This window comes from Podarcis gaigeae (assembly GCF_964106915.1).
Source record: "Podarcis gaigeae genome assembly, chromosome: 6".
Lineage (NCBI taxonomy): Eukaryota > Metazoa > Chordata > Lepidosauria > Squamata > Lacertidae > Podarcis > Podarcis gaigeae.
Genome location: NC_139682.1, coordinates 66,435,621 through 66,453,832, shown reverse-complemented (window position 1 = coordinate 66,453,832; position 18,212 = coordinate 66,435,621). Strand labels below are relative to the sequence as shown.

General features: G+C 38.4%; 1 protein-coding gene across 1 annotated transcript in view; it reads left to right on the top strand.

Annotated features, from left to right (window-relative positions):
- LOC310847732 (vitellogenin-1-like) overlaps positions 1–18,212 on the top strand; it is a gene marked incomplete at its 5' end in the record, with an annotated part of 33,007 nt that overhangs the window by 1,638 nt on the left and 13,157 nt on the right. The window contains 15 exons of the mRNA XM_083745790.1: positions 1,561–1,722; positions 2,803–2,963; positions 4,052–4,199; positions 4,322–4,482; positions 4,596–4,761; positions 6,221–6,346; positions 7,577–7,786; positions 8,551–8,768; positions 8,871–8,968; positions 11,533–11,657; positions 12,386–12,457; positions 13,222–13,341; positions 13,571–13,757; positions 14,532–14,625; positions 14,765–14,950. Coding sequence (XP_083601916.1) covers positions 1,561–1,722; positions 2,803–2,963; positions 4,052–4,199; positions 4,322–4,482; positions 4,596–4,761; positions 6,221–6,346; positions 7,577–7,786; positions 8,551–8,768; positions 8,871–8,968; positions 11,533–11,657; positions 12,386–12,457; positions 13,222–13,341; positions 13,571–13,757; positions 14,532–14,625; positions 14,765–14,950 — 2,234 coding nt within the window. The remainder of the gene's footprint in view (positions 1–1,560; positions 1,723–2,802; positions 2,964–4,051; positions 4,200–4,321; positions 4,483–4,595; positions 4,762–6,220; positions 6,347–7,576; positions 7,787–8,550; positions 8,769–8,870; positions 8,969–11,532; positions 11,658–12,385; positions 12,458–13,221; positions 13,342–13,570; positions 13,758–14,531; positions 14,626–14,764; positions 14,951–18,212) is intronic.

The following is an 18,212-nucleotide window of genomic DNA, read 5'->3' as shown; positions in this document are numbered from 1 at the left end:
TTAGAAAACAAATACTTTAATACAGTAATATTTAATTTAGGAAATTGGTTTGGAAACTGCGACCAATATTCTGTCCCTGTATCACATTGTGCCTAGTTTTACAGCCATCCTATTTTTTCTCCACACTTCCCATTGCCCTAAGTAGGCATCAGACAATGGCATGTGACATCTGTTACCTGATCCTTTGTACTGTGGGGGGAAAGTTATTCCTTTTGTCTCTCCTGAATCTCCCATCATTCAGCTTTGCCTCAGATTTTCATATTATAAAAGTGGGATTAAAAATTCTCTCTTTCCATGTCAATGCATAATGGTATACACCACTTTCATTGCTGCCACGCCTCCCCCCAAAAAATTACTTGCCTTTTTCTTAACTAAAAAGCCCCAAATGTTGTAGCCTTTTTCTCAGAGTGGTTTGATCCAGGTCCTTTGTTATTTTGGTTGCCAATTTTGAATTCCTTCCATTTTGATCCTTTTGACTTAATGCAGGCAAACCAGGTGATACCAAGGTTAGCTGTACAGTTTTAGAGATTATTTTTTATTTTGTTGCATGATATCAGCATTAAGTAGCTTATTATCATTTATATTACCTGATAAGCAGTTTGAGGAGGAGTAGTCAATGAGATTTTAATGATCAAGCCTAATGACTTAAATGACTGTGATCACAGCTTGCCAAGGTGTTCTGTGTGGCCAATGCGATGTCCCTACTTATGGTTACTCACCCACAAGAAGCTTGGGAAATATTTCAAGGGCCAAATGTCACACATTTTGAACTGCATGAAGTGCCGGCATGTTCTTCCAGTGCAAGCTCTTCCCCCATCCTTTCATTTAATGTTGAGTTCCTAGTTTGTGAGACTGATCTGATTTGCAGGGTGCAAATTTGCTCATTAGCTAAAGGCCGAGCATAAGACATATGGAAGGCACTCCAGACTTGAAACACTTTGAAAAACAGTATTCAAACTTGGTAAAAACTCCGCGCATATACTGATATTGCACTTCTGATGAATACAAAATCATGTCGTGATGTTATAGATCTGAGTGAAACCTGCTAATGTAAGAAAAGAGAGTTAAGGTTCCTCAGTTCTTCAGTGGTGCTTAATTATTGCTGCTTTCATGGCACATCTGCTTCTAAGGTTTCTAACAGAGGATTGTGTGAGTTGTAGATTAGGTGTAATGGGATTTTTAGGGGCAAAGAGCCAGCCCCGGCTCTGAAATCTCTTGCTTTTGAGGTTTCATTCTGACTGATCAAATTATTTCACCACATTTTTTATTAAAATTTTCAAATTATCCTTCATATACAATAAGCCCTAATTGGAACTGAATAAAGAACTTCCCAGTGGGACAAGCCATGGCTTCACTGAAGTCCGTTGGGGTTTGCCAGTGATCTTTCAGTAGAAACCTGTGTTGGAATTTTTGACGAGAAATGTGTGTAAGGGGAAGGGGGGAAAGGATATAAGAAAAACTGAGAGGTTCATTAAAGGAGTTAGAGTTAGAGCAATTTCACAAGAAGACCAATATTCTCTCAATGAACCTGCCAATCTGATTTATTTATTCGTTTTACAGAATAGTATTTGGGGAAGGTGCAACACAACATACCTTGTTCAAAATGCTGTAAAAGCCGATGAGATCTTAATGACCAAGTCCATGGACTTAACCGACTGTGACAACGCTGCTTTCAAGATCTTTGGTGCGTCGCATGTTACTCCATGTGAAGCCTGTCAACAGGTTAGTATGGGGGTTGTGTGTATATAACTATATCATCTGTGGTCCTGTTCACATCTGCAAGAAGATCCACGATTGGTTGTTAATTTGCAGACAGTTGCATAGATGTTGACCTCTGTTATAAGTCATTCATTTGCGAGATTTGCCATTCTGTTCAAGCAGTTTTAACTTGTGCTCACAAGCTGCTAGGTGGATGGGGGTGGGGGCAATGATGTGGTAAAATTGCTGGTACCATATAGTTAGACACACATGGGTTTCCATGTAGGGCAGTCACAATGTTGCATTGCACTGCAACCAAACTATGCAGCTGCTTGCATGTGCCATTTATGCCTGAGTTGGAAAGCATGAACCACAGAGGGAGGCAGTCAAGTTGGTTGCAAAGGTCAAGAGGAGAAAGAAGTCTAGAGGACACTTGTCAGTGACCCCCCCCCCTTGTTGGGTTCTAGACCCAGATGGCCATGTTACATATAATTTACTTTGCACCATTTTTTCATCTCCACCTTTTTTCTTCAAAATGGCTGGTGGGGTGGAGAGCAGAGGGAGAAGGGGTGGGGGGAGCCCAGAAACAATATTATTTTCTGATAGGACAATCCATTTGTTCTTTTCTTTCTCCTTCTCTCTCTCTCCTCTCCACCCAATCACTTGACCAAGCAATCCAATAGAGATCTATTGGGCATCAGGTGCCTGGATAGATTCTGTGGTCTGCTAGCTGCCAAACGCAACGGTAGAGATTGCTAATGTAAAATAATATTGATTGGGTTGTATCTAGTGCTTTTTTCTAGAAAAAAAATGCTGGTACTCACCATGAAGTTGTAACTATAAGTGTCACACTTATTAACCAAAAAGAGAGAGGTGCCAGCAATACACATCCTTGAACGCACTGGTTGTATCCAAACAAGTTCTCCTCAGATTGAACCAATTGAAGTGAATGGGCATAAATTAGCTGTGTGCCCATTACGTTCCATGTGTCTGCTCTGCATGGACCCAGCATTGGGTGCAATCCTACGTGTGATGATTTCTGAACTTGCTATGATTATGTTAAAAATTCTAATATGTGACTTGCCGCTGCCTGTTTTCATACAGAAAGTCAAACCTTTCCAAGGCTCAGCTACATTCAAGTACAGATTTAGGGATGCACAAAAGGGAGACAATGAGAGAACGATTATGCAGGTCGAAGGTGTGGAAATCCGTGAGTTTGCACCATTCAATGAGCTTAGTGGAGCAACAGGCATCATGGAGGCCAGGTACCGTACCTTTGCATAACTGCTCTCTTTTTACAAATGCTTTTCAATTTATCAATTTGTTAGGCTTGCCATACGTCAAGAAAATTCCTGACATGTACTGGTTTTCGGGTTTTCGCTATTTTTGAGTTAGGTTCCTAAACAAAAAGCTCAACCATTTTGTTGGTTTCCTAATGAAAAATGAAAAAATGGCAACCCTAAATTCATCATCCCAAATTACCTAGTCAAACTCCTTAAGAGTAGTCTCAATATCTACCAGCATTTCATTTCATAAACCTATGGATTTCCCTGGAGTGTCATGGTTAGCTATAAATCTGAAACATATGCACACATATAAAAACCATAACAAATATAATTTGATTTTAAAAAAGGTATACAGTAATTTAAAGCATGGAAGCCCAGTGAATAGGAGAATCCTGGAAAATCACAGTGCAGTAGTGAAAAAATCTCTTCAGGCCAAAGTACCTGTGATAGCAGTTCATGTTTAAACATGTGCTTAGCTTGCCTGGTTTTATTTTGGAGAAAAAGGAGCCCTGATGCCCCAATCTGGAACAAGCTCCTAATCTGGATTGGGGACGCTGCACTGATTTTCTCCTGAATGTCTTCTTTTTGAGGGGTAGAGGTAGTTCTCTTGTACTTGATATGGCTGCTTCCCTTTTTTAGGACTGTGTTTCATATTAATAAATAAACAAGGGTTTCTTTAAAAGAACAGTACACTCATTGAAATGAATATGCAAAAGTTTGTAGAAGTCAGCAAATATGACTAAGATTGAGTATTACCCATTATGTGTTTAGATTCAGCAAATCTTCATAATCCAAATCCACCTTCATAATCAGATCCACCTTCAAGTAAAGAAGCATTTTAAATTTACATACTATATTTGCTATATAGTTTAGTCCTGTTTTTTCTGCTGCAAAAGGAAAATTATTATTATTATTATTATTATTATTATTATTATTGTTGTTGTTGTTATTATTATTATTATTATTATTATTATTATTATTATTATTATTGCAAAGCCAAGAGACAAAAAACAGCTTTCTGTATTTACTATTTGCTCACTAAATTTAATTGGGTCTTTCCACACTAGGCTTAAAATGGTATTCATCGATATGCATGGCCACTTGCCACATGTCCCTTCTGACTTGAAGAGATGGGGCTCACTTACCTACAGGTTTAATTATGAACTTCCTCCTCTTCCTATTCCATTGATAAAGAGCAACAACGTAGAGAGAGAGGTAAGTTTTAAAAATGGTAATGCAAATGGAACTTTGCAACCAGTGGTTTTTGCCTGACGCGTTAAACAATACCTGACAATGCTCTCTCTTTTTTTAAAAAAAAAAAAAAATCTATCCAACAGATTGAGGAAAGATTGCAGTATTTGGCAGGACACCCAAATGCAAAGTTTCCAAGAGATGGTGCAATTAAATACCTGCAGGCTATCGAACTTGTGCGTGACATGAACGATACAAAATATTTAGATTCGCTCTTTAGAAAACACGCCAATGAGCCAACACTCAGGTAAGATAACAGAGGAAGTGTGTTATGCTTTTCATGCTTGAAAAGCATAATTGAATAAGATCTAAATTAAAGCGATCAGAGCTCAGACTTGATTGCTGCTTCTTTTCTTGTAGACACCTCATCGTGCAACTAGCTGCTGCTGCTGGTACTCCAGATGCACTTAGATTCTTGAAACATAGGTTTGATCAGAGAGAAATCAGCAGGATTGAAGCGACAATGGCATTTGTTACCTTCTTTCATACCTGCACTCCATCTCCAGAAATCCTAGAAACAGCTATGGTAAAATACATCTTGCATTACAGGGTTTTTTGTTTGCTGATGTTGGCTTTCCCTGAATTGATCTTTTTGCGGGGCGGGGGGTTTCAAGAATAAGTGCATGCGACTTTAAGATTTGACAGTTCCTACAACCTAGGCATCCTGAAGACTCCAACGAGCATTGTTCCATCATTGTATCCTCCAGATGTTGCTGGGCTGCAACTCCCACCATCCCTGACCACCAGCCATGCTGGCTAGGACTAATAGGAGCTGGAGTCCATCAACATGTAGAGGGCACCATGTTGGCTCTTCTTGATCTAAGTTCTTGTTTTTCATGTCTTTGAGCAGCTCTGGCCAAGTCCCAAGAGGAGACAATTCCCACGGGGGCAACAGTTTTTAAAACCCTGAAACACACCAGTTTGGTAACCACCTCAGATATCCATCCTCTCCCCCAAGTGCCACAAGCCACTTAAACCCAAACAAAACTTGAATAATAAGTGATATCCAAAGCTACTGGTACACAAAGTAGACCCACTGAAGTCAGACAGAAGTAATTTTAGTCCACATGTAGTGGGTCTATTCTAAGTATGATTTCATTGGTTTTCCCTCAGTATCAGGTAACAGAGCTGTGTAACCACACACATCTGTCGGACAAAAAAGCCTATTAATATTTAACTTTAAATTCATAGCGGAGGAAATACAGGCTAGGTCAATATACAAAGGTGTGTGTCAGAGAGTATGAGGCAAAAAAAAATCTAACCTATATGCATACCGGTTATGTATGGTCCTTTTAAAATGGCAGTTCCTTTGGCAAGCAAGCCAAGATCCTATGGCTATGGCTATTATTGTTGCAGTGCAGATGATTGATAGCTCTGAAGGCCCATCTTATGGCTTCCTCTTAACTCAGGTCTCTGAAATGCTGTGGGCATCAAGGATGCTATTTGTACTTAAGTTAATTTTATTGGGTGTTATCGTCATACTCAGATAGAGCCACTGAAATCACTGGACAAGTTCATCATGATGAAATAAAGTGCACTTAATGGTTCTACTCTGAGTTTGACTTAGTTGGAGACAACCCATTTAGTCGAGTCTCTGAGAAATTGTTGGCCTCCTGAAGGCTAGTGTTCTTATGGGCTATGAAACTGAGCTGGAGTTTCCCAGTTCAATTTTTACCTCTGCTGTGATGAGCCATTACTTCTCCCTTGGCAAACCCATTATGTATCAGCCACATATTTATAATATAGGAGGAATAATGCTGTCTTACTTGGATAAACAGTTGTAAAAATTACTGAGATGATATACATTTGAAACTCTTGGAACACTATCAATCACTTTATACACTCCCAGCAATTGTTATGCTTTGGGCTATTTTCTCTTGTTTAGTCTGAAATGCATTCAGACCTGATTTAATTGATGCATATGTTAAAATGAGATGAATAATTTGTTTTCTGTATGTTTCAATGACCAACTTTTCTCTCAAAAGGCAATTGTGACAGATGCCCTCAAAGGCCCCAGAAGTTTCTACCGCAGCTTTACCTGCCTTGCCTACGGAACTGTTGTTAAAAAATACTGTTCTTCCTCAGAAACTTGCCCTGACAAATACATCAAGGTATTGTGCCATGTTTCAATGACATTTCATCATTTAAAGAATAACAATATAAGGTGGCCTATTATTATCAGCCTACAAGTTAAGATTGAGCACAGTCTTTAGAGGAAATTGCAACACATTGAAAACAATGAGATTTTTTGCTGCTGGTTTCAGTGAGTTCAGGATTACTGTCTTCAATTTGAAATAAAAATAAGGTGGGGGGAATTATTCTTAGCACTACACTACCATGGTATACTTGCCTCAGTAGTTCTCAGAATCTTTACATGTTATTTGTTTAATCAACCATTCAAATAATCATATAATACTGCTATAAAGTACCTGTAATTATTACTGTAAATTCTTTGAAAATGTTTAAACTGAGTATCATTCACTCCTCACTGAAAGCAATAGCAACACATATCTAGTCATTTGTTCCAGGTTATCTTAACATTAAGCATGGGCAGGTCAGTCTATTTCTGGTCCATGGCAATTCTGTGTGTGTTACTTTCTATGTCCTTTCCATCCTGCTTCCACATTATTATTTGATAAAAAAATAGCCACATAAATAATATTTAAATATTTAATGCATTTTTAAATATGCATTTCATTTTAATGTACATATTCCAACCTAAAATCGGCATTTTCTAAGTTTTTTCAGCCAAAATTTGTAAAGAAATATTTTGAGAAATGTAATATCCAAAGGATATTTATGTCCTGATCTTTGTATTAGTCAAGGAGGTGCAGCTTGTTCTGAATGGGCTTGTACTTCCTCTGAAAGAGCTTTTCTTTGGGGGGGGGTTGCTCCTGTATCCGTCTTTCTCACTGGTGCAATATTTCTGGCTGTTCCTGCTTTGGGATGGCTTTAATATGGTAGTCCAGGCATTCATAACATCCATATTGAATTACTGCAATGCACTCTGTGAGGTGCTTTATTTAGGTTGGTCCAGAACCTACAGCTAATGCTGAATGCCTCAGAAAGACTATTGAAGGGGATGCCCTATTGAAAGTGCATAAGACCTCCTATTCTGAAAGACCTGCACTGGCTATGCATATGGTACTTGGCCAGGTTTATTGAGACCTGCAACATAGGAGATGCTGATGGGCAAACCCTGTCAAACCTACTCATGTCTAACTTGAGATCACAGGCTGTTCGTAAACCTGTCCCCAGTATCAATTCAAGATTCAAATCATATCTTTTTTAAGCAACTATTTTGCAACTAATTTTGAAACCACTTTCCCCTCCTAAAACAGCCTTTGAATGATTTTGCAATTAAAGCAAAACGTACATCCGACATAGATGGACAAATGCTGGTACTGAAGGCCTTAGCAAATGTGGGACATGTCATCATTGAGAAGCCCATCATGAAGACCTTTGCAGCTCTCATTTCTTCTCCTGACTCCCTGCATCCTTGCGCTGCCATCTTAGCTCTAAGAGGCCTTGTCGAGAAGTATCCTGCACGGGTAAGAAGGCATGGCTTTTTTTGGAGATCTTGTGGGGGTTTTTTCAACAACATTATAGAGCTGTTGGGAATATCTTTTTTTTCCTAATGCTAATTGATCATGGTGATACATTATTTCTCAAAGACCAGTTGCATTAGGTATAGGTAGGGAATAAATGTCCAAGCGGTGGAGGACTCAGCCCCTGTCTGTGTAGATATGTATACCATTATGTACAGAATTGAAACTCATGGGGGGGGGTTACAGTGATAGAGCGGTGTGTGATATATTACTTTAAACAGCTGAGGTGGCAGATGATGTGCAAGTCACTCACGTTGCCAATGGGTGCTTTATCCAATCCAAATGTGTCTTTCTTCCGTACAAGCAAAAACACACCAAAAGAAAATATGGCTTTGCATTTTCTCAAGTGGCAGATTTTTCTAGAAGCAAGCCTTTAGAGGCTCTGTTCTCAAAATGCAGAGAAGGAGAAGGGCCTAAATCTTGCCTGGGCATGTTATTCTGAAAAGCAGGAATCAGGAAAGTTACATTGCAGATAATTGCTTGAAAAGCTCCATCTTGTTTTAACAGAAGTCCCTTACATAATATTGCAAGCCACTGCATTTGATTACTGTATGCTGTGGAAGTTGGGGCTGGCTGCCGTAGTTCAAAGAAGAAGAGCCAAAATGCCTGCTTAGCATATACAAGCTTTTTGAGCTATGAGCCAAAGTCATGGTGGGAAGGAGAAAAATAAGAGTGCAAAATTTATATTTTCAATCTATGTTGCACAGGTGGAAGCACTTACTGTTCCAATCGTCATGGACAACAAGATAGATCCCGTAACTCGTAAATGTGCTGCCATGGTTTATATGGAATCCCTACCAGCTCTCCCTTCATTGATGGCAATGACTAATTATGCATCAGAGACACCCATGTCAGAAGTGAAATATTTCCTGTTGACTCTTATACGTGAAGCGGCCACTTGCAGAACTCCTGACTGCCAAGAGATGTAAGCATAATTTTTTTTAAAATGATTTCTTTATGAAAGGAGCAGTGCACAGCAAACAGCAGTAGTAAATGTGAACATTGTTGGTTAATTTGCTTTATTCAGGGCTTCTGCCTGCAGAGTGGCACTTAAAGTACTGAGCATCAAGATTCAACGGCCTAGCTATCGCCACAGCATGGTTTACTTCTTTGGTCTTCACAGTGGTAAGAGACATGTGTTTTTTTCCCCAGATACTATTTATTCCTCCCAGAATAATAGTGATTGCTTAAAATATTAAAAAGATGAACCTGTTGTTTCAAGAGTAAAAGCTGTTTGTTTCAAGAACCAGAAAGAAATCAGCCATGTCCTGTCATGTGACTAGCTCAAAAAGCACAGGGAAAGACCTGGGGAGGAAAGTATGCATTGGGCAGGGCGGTGCGCAGTCTGCAAAACCAAAATGTTCTCTCATCCCTAAACTAGAACCTATAAGCATTTTGATTCATATTTTAAGGAAGGGGAGGAATGGTACATTGGCTTTTTATGCCACAAACCTATGTTATACAGTGGTACCTCGGTTTTCGAACGTCTCCATTGACGAACATTTCAGTTTTCGAACACCGTAAACCCGGAAGTAAATGCTTAGGTTTTTGAACACGCCTCAGAAGTCGAACATGAAACGCGACTTCTGTATTGATTTTTCTGTATTGAATTTTCGGTTTTGAGTTTCTGGTTTTCGAACGTTTCGGAACTCGGACAGTCTTCCGGAATGGATTACATTCGAAAACTGAAGTACCACTGTATTTTTTTTTTACTTCATCCTCCTATTAATAATGTAATACCAATGATACATTTACTGGTTGTTTGGAGGGAGAACAAGAAAACACACCTTGTGTATTCTAGGCCAAATGTCATGTTATTTTCAGGCAAGTCAAAGTTTTACATTATATGATTTAAGTGGCTCCATTCTTAAAGAACCATGAAAATCCTAGAGATTTTCTGCATATCCCTTGGGAAATATTTTTACAACAACCACCCTACAAACAAACTCAATACCGTACATAACTTAATAAAAATAGGCTTAATAGGCTCATTTAATAGTTGTGTAACTTATTAGTACACTTGAAAAGCTGATGACAAATATTTCATGAAAATTTCAGAAAATGCGAAGTTAGATTTTTGCACAGTGCCTTAGGTTACTGCTGTGCCTCGTGACTTTTACATGACCATGAAATCAGTTTAATAATAAAAATAAGTACCATGAACATGACTAGGATATACAGACCTACTACTTCACAGAGGTATGTAGGGAGCTCTTGAAGAGATAAAATAATTTCATGGTATATGAAATTTTCTTCCCTCCAAAGCATCTTTATTGTCATATACTATTTTAAAGGTTAAAGGAATAAGATTTATCTCCCTAGTCCTTGCTCAGTTTTTTTCATGCACTATAAATTTAAGTAGAATAACTTGCAAATACTTCCAAGATTCAATAGTGTGAGCACTTAAAGTGGCATAAACTGCTGGTAACTGTTGATGGCCATATTTAGATATTAGCTAAATTGATATCATAGCACGAAAAATCTATTAGAAATTACTAATATTCTATTATTAGTATCTCCAGAGCAGGAGTAGCCAATGTTTCATCCTCCAGATGCCACTGGACCACAACTCCCATCAGTCACATATAACATACTGAAAATGATAAGAAACCAAAAGACATTTGCCACCTTTGCTAACAGTTTCATAGAGGTGGCATGGTGTCCTGTTAAAGACAGATGTTAAGATACAGATTGCTGCGACAAATTACTTTTAGGAAGCTTAACATGTCTAGCAATACATGTTGAAACGCCAAATCAAATGGCACTCCTTTTTCAGTAACAGTTAATTATCAAGTAAGCTCCAGCGAGGGTGAAATGCTATATAAAATATATTCTTTCCCTTTCATTGTGTCCCGGCACTGTTTTGTGACAGCCTACGTATAGAACAAGTAGTTCAGCAACAGAGTGGCTTGCATTTCACTTTTGCGTTCAAGCTTGCATAGCTGAGGGGGATATATTGAAACTCCCTGCTTGATGTCATGCGGTCATATAGAGGAGGGAAATAAATCACACACACAAAAAGTCACACTAGACATTATGAGAGAAGGGTGGAGAACGCTAGGCATTTTGACAGCCCTATGTCTGTCATAACATCTTTCTTGTGTGTCTATTCACACTACAAAAGAGTCACTTTTCTGTGTTTCTTTAGGTGAGGCATAGGCAACATAGCTTCCTCCAGATATTGTTGGCCAATGAGGTGTGGACATTGCAGGGGGTGGGACTAGATGACCCTTGGGGTCTCTTCCAACTCTACGATCCACAATTCTAAGATTCCATGAAACATCTAGAATCTGCCAATTGACTTAAACCAGGGATGGGGATATTTCCCAGTCATGATAACAACATTAAAAAAAAAAAAACAACTGGAAATAACAGAATCGGTGACCTTCCATATGCATAGGAAGTGCTCTGTGATGGAGCTGTAACTCTCTCCTCCAACATATTCTATAAAGTCTTGCTCCCTCTCCCCCTTCCAGAAGAACTGGTCAAATGTAGAGAGAGTGCCAAGCCCAAATCACAGTACACAGACACAGTAGCCTCTTTTTGCAGCTGGTCTTGTACATGGAGTTTCTTCGCTTTTTCATAAGATGCTGTTTTCACATTAAACAATTAGGAAATTAAATTCGTATTATTATGCAGTTTGAAGAACTGACCGGCCTTATTGCTTGTTGTTTTATCTCCCTTTTCAGAACGACTTATGGCTGGTTTGAGAGCTGAGGTTGTCAGCATAGGCAAAGAAGGAAATATCCTCCCACTGTTTACCGTGTTCAAAACCAGGGCGAACATCCTTGGCGTCTCCTCTGATCTTGTAGAGGTAACAGATGCTGTCCATTATAAATTCCATTAGGCCTGTACTGATAGACCTTGAATTTATTTTCTTACAAAATTCATTTGAGTCTGGCTTGTTTCTATAGCATGAGCATTCCATACACTAAGCTTTGATAAGAAGGGGGCAGATCATCCTTACATGGTGTCTCCACCTCCATCGTCCATCAGCCCGGACGCTGAGGTCCAGCTCCAAGGGCCTTCTAGCAGTTCCCTCACTGCAAGAAGTGAGGTTGCAGGGAACCAGGCAGATGGCCTTCTCAGTAGTGACGCCTGCCCTGTGAAACGCCCTCCCATCAGATGTCAAGGCAATAAGCAACTATCTTACTTTTAAAAGACATCTGAGGGCAGCCCTCTTTAGGGAAGTTTTTAATGTTTAATGCTGTATTGTGTTTTTAATATTCAGCTGGGAGCCACCCAGAGTGGCTGGGGAAACTCAGTCAGATGGGTGGGGTATAAATAAAAAATTATTATTATTTATTATTTATTATTTATTATTATTATTATTATTATTATTATTATTATTATTATTATTATTATATTGCTGTTGTTGTTAATGGTTTAAGTTAACTCATGCTCAACCATACTTCATAAATGTATTAAATGCAAGTGACTGAAACATAGTTCTTAATTGTTTAAAATATTCTGAAAGTGCTCTGATTTATGTAAAGCATAGAAAGCCCTTTTAATTGTTTCATACACCCACTTTCAACACAGGTCGGCTTTAAGAGTATAGGAATATCTCGCCTTTTTGAAAGGGCATATGCAGAAGGAAGGCTCCATGACTTGGTAAGTGGCCGGCATAATAAACCTTGTAATGTGTTATTCCTACAAATGCTATGTCTGTTTAAGGCCCAAAATCATTTAGGCGCATGATACCTGCCATACCAGCATGCCCAGTCCATAAAATTTGATAGAGATGCTCTTCTCTGTGTCCCATTGGTACCCATATCCAAGCAAGGCATGGCTGGTTGGGATGTGCTAGATGCTTGGGATGTGCTTACCTTTTCTGAATCTATTTATTGATTCATTTATTGGATTTATACACCGCCCTTCGGAAAAGAGCTCAGGGCAGTTCACAATATAAAAATCAAAGAGTAAAGCACAAATAAAGAGTTAAAACAGAAACAACAAAGCAATAATTCACCCCCAAACACATTTTAAAGGCTGCAGAATGTTAATTGGCCAAAGGCCTGGTTGAATTTTCCCCAAATTGTGAGATTCCCTAACTCAGGCTGTGCCTCTCGTTCCTTTTCATAGCCTAGCTTATTTATTTGCTTCATTCAAGAAGACATTTGACCTGCCAGAATGAGGATTCTTTTGCAGCTGATTCCCCCTCCCCAATCATTTTGGTTTCACCTTCAATTTAATTCTGTTGCTGTTGGTTGTTTAATTGCCATTAGATTTCCCTGTTGTTTTGTTTGAGTGTTTTAAGCCACCCTAAACATTGAAAACGCATGTGTTGCAAAAAAAAGGGTACACCATCATTTCTTAAAATAATAAACAAACAAAACAATAAATATTTCAGTAAGTTTCTATTTCTTATCACACAGCCCTTCGATCAGAAAAAAGGAGGACATGACCCAACTTTTGGAGGACTATATCTCAAATTAGCACGCCAAGAAATCGCGTATTTGGAGCTCACTCCTGATGTGATCCAGGATGCATTGCAGGTGCCTCTTTTGACTTGCATGTTGTTTAGATATAAATTATATTTTTTTCTTCTTCTTCTTTTAGGCTCTTGAACGTGATTGCTTTCAGGATTCAATTGGGTGCAATTATAACTTTTCAGCGTTAGTTACTATTGCACTGACAACCTCTTTTTCCTATGAAAGGAACAGTGACATGAAGCATGTGATATTCTCGTTTTCTTTGTTTAATCAGCGCAAACTTTCTTTGCAGATATTCCATGGCAAAATGCCTCTCCCCTGGATAAAAGATTCTGTAGATGGCCTTAAAAATCATCCAAACATGCAGTGGGAAAACAATTTAGTATCTGCAGAAATTTACGGTGTTGTGCCTACATGCACTGGACTTCCACTTCAAATAAACTTGGTTCATTTTACTCACACATCAGTCAATGGAAACGGTAAGGCAATAGAAATTTATCAACTACCAAGAACAGTGATTAACTAGGGTGGTATCTACACACGTATAAAAAATGCCACGAAAATGTTTTTTTTAAAAAAAAAGTTTTGAAAAATACATTAAATTTGTCATAGCTCACTGTCGCCATCTAGAGTCACATTTGTATGTTACTCTTTACAACACACTTAAAACGTTTCATTTGCAGCTGTATAGCTGACTCCCTAGGACTCCCGGTCTTGGGTTTTACCATGAGAATGGTAGCACCTCATTAAAGTGGTACAGGAAAAATATATAAGGACAAAAAATGTAACGTGAGGTATCCCTAAGACTGTGTTCCCAAGCACATTGAGTTGGAAATGACTGGGTTTCAAATATATTTAGAATAAAAGATGCTGGGGGGGAGGGATTAAATAAGCATTCCAGGGTTACAGTTTTCCCCCATTATTAACTGTGAGACAAATAGACAAAATAGACAAAAAATGTAACGTGAGGTATCCCTAAGACTGTGTTCCCAAGCACATTGAGTTGGAAATGACTGGGTTTCAAATATATTTAGAATAAAAGATGCTGGGGGGGAGGGATTAAATAAGCATTCCAGGGTTACAGTTTTCCCCCATTATTAACTGTGAGACAAATAGCAGAGCTATGGGCAAATTTATCCCTTTATCAAAATAATATCAAAATAGAAACAAAATAATTGCATTTTTATATATCACATTTTGCATAATAATTATTTTATAGCATGCATTTGTTTTATTTGCTTGCTTTTAAACAGTTCAATTATCCATGAGTCCCGAGCCGACATCACATTTGAGTTTGCCTGACTTGCTTAACATTGATATGAAACTGAAAACCAGATTGTCTGTCAGGTAAATAGACTCATTGATATATAAAATGACGAGATGCAATTCAAGTGGTGCAAATGTGCCCTCAGTATTCGTAAACTCTTTAACGTATAGTTGCCATAACATCACTATAATGGGTTTGTTTGGTTTTTTTCATTTTTAGCATGAACAAAGATATGCTCGTGACGATGGGAATCGTTGTCCCTGAATTCCAGGCTATAATACAAGAGAATGTCAAAATGGTCACCAATATCCCTGTGAACGTTGATGTCTCTATGAACATTAAGGAAAAGACCTTCAAACTTGAACTTCCACCATGCAGAGAGGAAACTGAACTCATGTCTTTCAGGTAGGGGTAGCGAAAATTGGTAGAACACCCCTCCCCCCCTTCTCCCGCAATACATTTTATAATTAGTACTTGATCTCTGGAGTTAATTATTTTATATTATCTAGTGCAATGGACTTATTTCAAAGTTAAACACTCCAATCAAATTTATGGAGGTGTCAAGTTGAGATTCACAGAGTTGAAAGAGAGTGCTTTAAATTAAAAATCAGCTTTAAATGCTTGAAGATCACGAAATATGTTTAAAATGTTTGACATAAGCTTTTTCATAGATAATTAGATTGCACAGAATAATCCTATAATTTGAAACCGTATTGTAAGGTTTATATACTATGCAATTTTCCCCTCATCTCTAACGACATTATTACTTGTTACTTTAACATGTAAATATACTGGAGCTTTCTTTTACAGTCAATACAACAGTGTTGCAAGGTAGATCAATATTGGCATCTGTTGTCTGTTTATCTGGGTGACAAACTTCCCATTGGAATTCATAATGGCCTTTGGCATTAAAAAAAAAACCCCACAAAAAAACACAAAAATCTGAGTACTAGTAAATTTAAAGCGAATGGCATAAACTGTGTAAACAGAAAGTATTTCAAAACCTTACCAAGCAATGTATTTTTGCATTATTTGGTGAGCCAACAAATGAATAAACTTAAAATTACAGTTTTCTACATAACATCAAGAGGAAGAATGAGCATATAAAACGTGGAAAACCTAAATCTGAAGATTAAAACAGAAATATTGGAAATCCTCCAGAGAATGCATTGTCCAAAATATAGCCTACATTTCAGTGACAAGTTGTTGAAAAATATAAATAGTACTACCTGCATTCCAGTTTTTAAAATACTTATGAGCAAGACCAATAAAAATAGCTTCACTTCACATATGTAAAAATTTGCATGGCTGATCACAAATGTGATTGATTATGCATCCTTAGAGGATTAATTGTTTTTCATTTTTCTTTTTGGTGAAAGCTGGGAGAAGTTTTAATTTTTCTTTTTCTTTGGTGCTACATTGCATAGAATGGCACAAATAAAAATCGTTAGGAAGGACACTTCCATTTTGAAGGGCATTCTTTTTTCTTGTCCTCACAGTCCTTGTACTTATCCTCACATGCTGGTACATGTACCTTCTACCTATTTTTTCCCCCCTGTCAAACCTTCCTACTTGCTCCAGTATTATCCAACATTCCCCAATCCCTCCTAACAATTTTGCATGTTGGCCTATGGAATTTGTATGGATGCATAAGTCTGGCAGAATCGGTTAGAAGACTGGCCCCTTTAGCCTTGATTACTCAGTAGTTAATTAAGAAGCGGTGCAAGTATCCTAACACAAGGAATGAGTGGAAGATGTTTAGTATCACATAATTTGATCACTCTGATCTGATGGTGGGAGTGGCCATTGCTTGAAAAAAGTGGGCATTAAGATGTTCTCATGGCATTTGATCTCTGATTGCTCTGCTCAATCAAGAACGTCATATGCTGATGTTGCAGTCATTGAACAGTGACCAGATACTTACGAGTAAGGAGCCTTCTGCCCAGTCACATGATTTGTTGTGGCTCTCTGTACTCACCAGGGACCTGTTTGGAACCTTTAGGAAGTTCCTTGTAACTTTCCTCCACCCATTCTTATTAAAGTGCTAGGGCTGGATCAGGCAGCTGATTTCTGCAGAAAACAATATGTGACACCTGTGTTGCCACTCAATTTATTGGCTGTCTCTTATATTCAGTGGGGAAGAACTGATCATTCAGTTCAGTGGCAAATGTAGACTATTGGGTTAAAAAAAAATAACAGTACTGAGAGAAAGATTAGGGTGGGGGAGTGATGCCAACTATTTCTGCCTGGAGATACAAACCGTAGTTTGGTGACGGTTTAAATTATTAAATGTGAATCAAGTGAAAGCCACTTCCTTTTAATCTATTCTGCCCAGATGAGCCATCTTAAAATGCAAGTTGATTTGTAATTTCTTTCATCCCCTCAGCTTGTCTGTGAGAATATATTTTGTCCCTTTTCTTAATAAAAGAAATAAAAAATTCCTGAAGGTTCTAGCTAAGCTTGGTGTGGGGTGCAGCTGTCATGCCCTTTATCTGAAACAGAGAACTTGAACAGAAAACAAAGCCTGTGGGTGATAAGGTGTCATTTATTTATTTTGACTTGACTGAAGTGCTCCATGTGAAGCACAACTTGCATGTTCTCTACAGTACCCTCAGCACTGCAGGCACCGACAAGAGGAAGAGAGAGAAAGATAAAAGGAATGCAAATCCACCTTTCAAATAAAGTAGATTAGGTGTTCTTAGGCTTCCCTCACAGAGTGTGAAGCCCATTATTCTCAACATGGGAACACCGACCACCTCTCAGTTCACAGCCAGGCAGGTCACTTCTACCCATCTGTGTTCGCAAAACAACCCCCAGGCGACAATATCAGTTGCTTCCGTGAAATACTAACAATGGAACGTGTGTGTGTGTTGTTGTTTTTTTTAATGCATTTTGAAGCCATGTAGTTAAAAATGTAATGCCTACATCATAAATATGATTGGACTACCAGCAGCTTAGAGATAAGTTTGTTAAAATGCTGTTGAGTAGATATACTGCTAGTGTTTTACAGCACAGGATGCAATCTTCATGCCCACCTTCCTTGGAATCAAACTCACTGGATTTAGTAAGACTTGCTTCTGAGTTAATCTGTGGGATGTGGAAAAGCAGTAGTTTGCTTGGAAGCAAATTGCTCATGTCAGCTGACTGACTCAAAGGAATGGTAATGCAGTATCACCTGATCACATTCATAGCAATAGTTTTTATTTTATTTTATGTGACTAATAAGCCAGTGAGTTAGGCTAAGCTAATCCAGTGAACATCACACTGCAGACTGAAGGCTCAGCCTATCCACCATGGTAAAATATCCTAGCTATATTTCTATGCACCAGAAATAACAATGTAATGTTTTTGCTATTGAGATTTGTGGCTTTAACTGATTGATAGATTGATCATTTAAGATTTTCTCCCCTGAATGGTTTCCTTTGTTCTTTTTTTTGTCCACTGGGGGCAGGACGGAACATGCCCCACAACCCCTTTCACCATGCTTGCTCATTGCACACAAGTAACCCATGACAAGGGCTACATTTTTAACAGAGGTCCTATGATACAGGAAATACCTTTGTATCTAACTGCCCTATGGAAAACATATCATTGTACCAGAGCTTTTGACTTCCTTATATTTTGAAGTGTGTCCTTTCTGCAGCAGTGTCCCAGACAGAACAGAAAC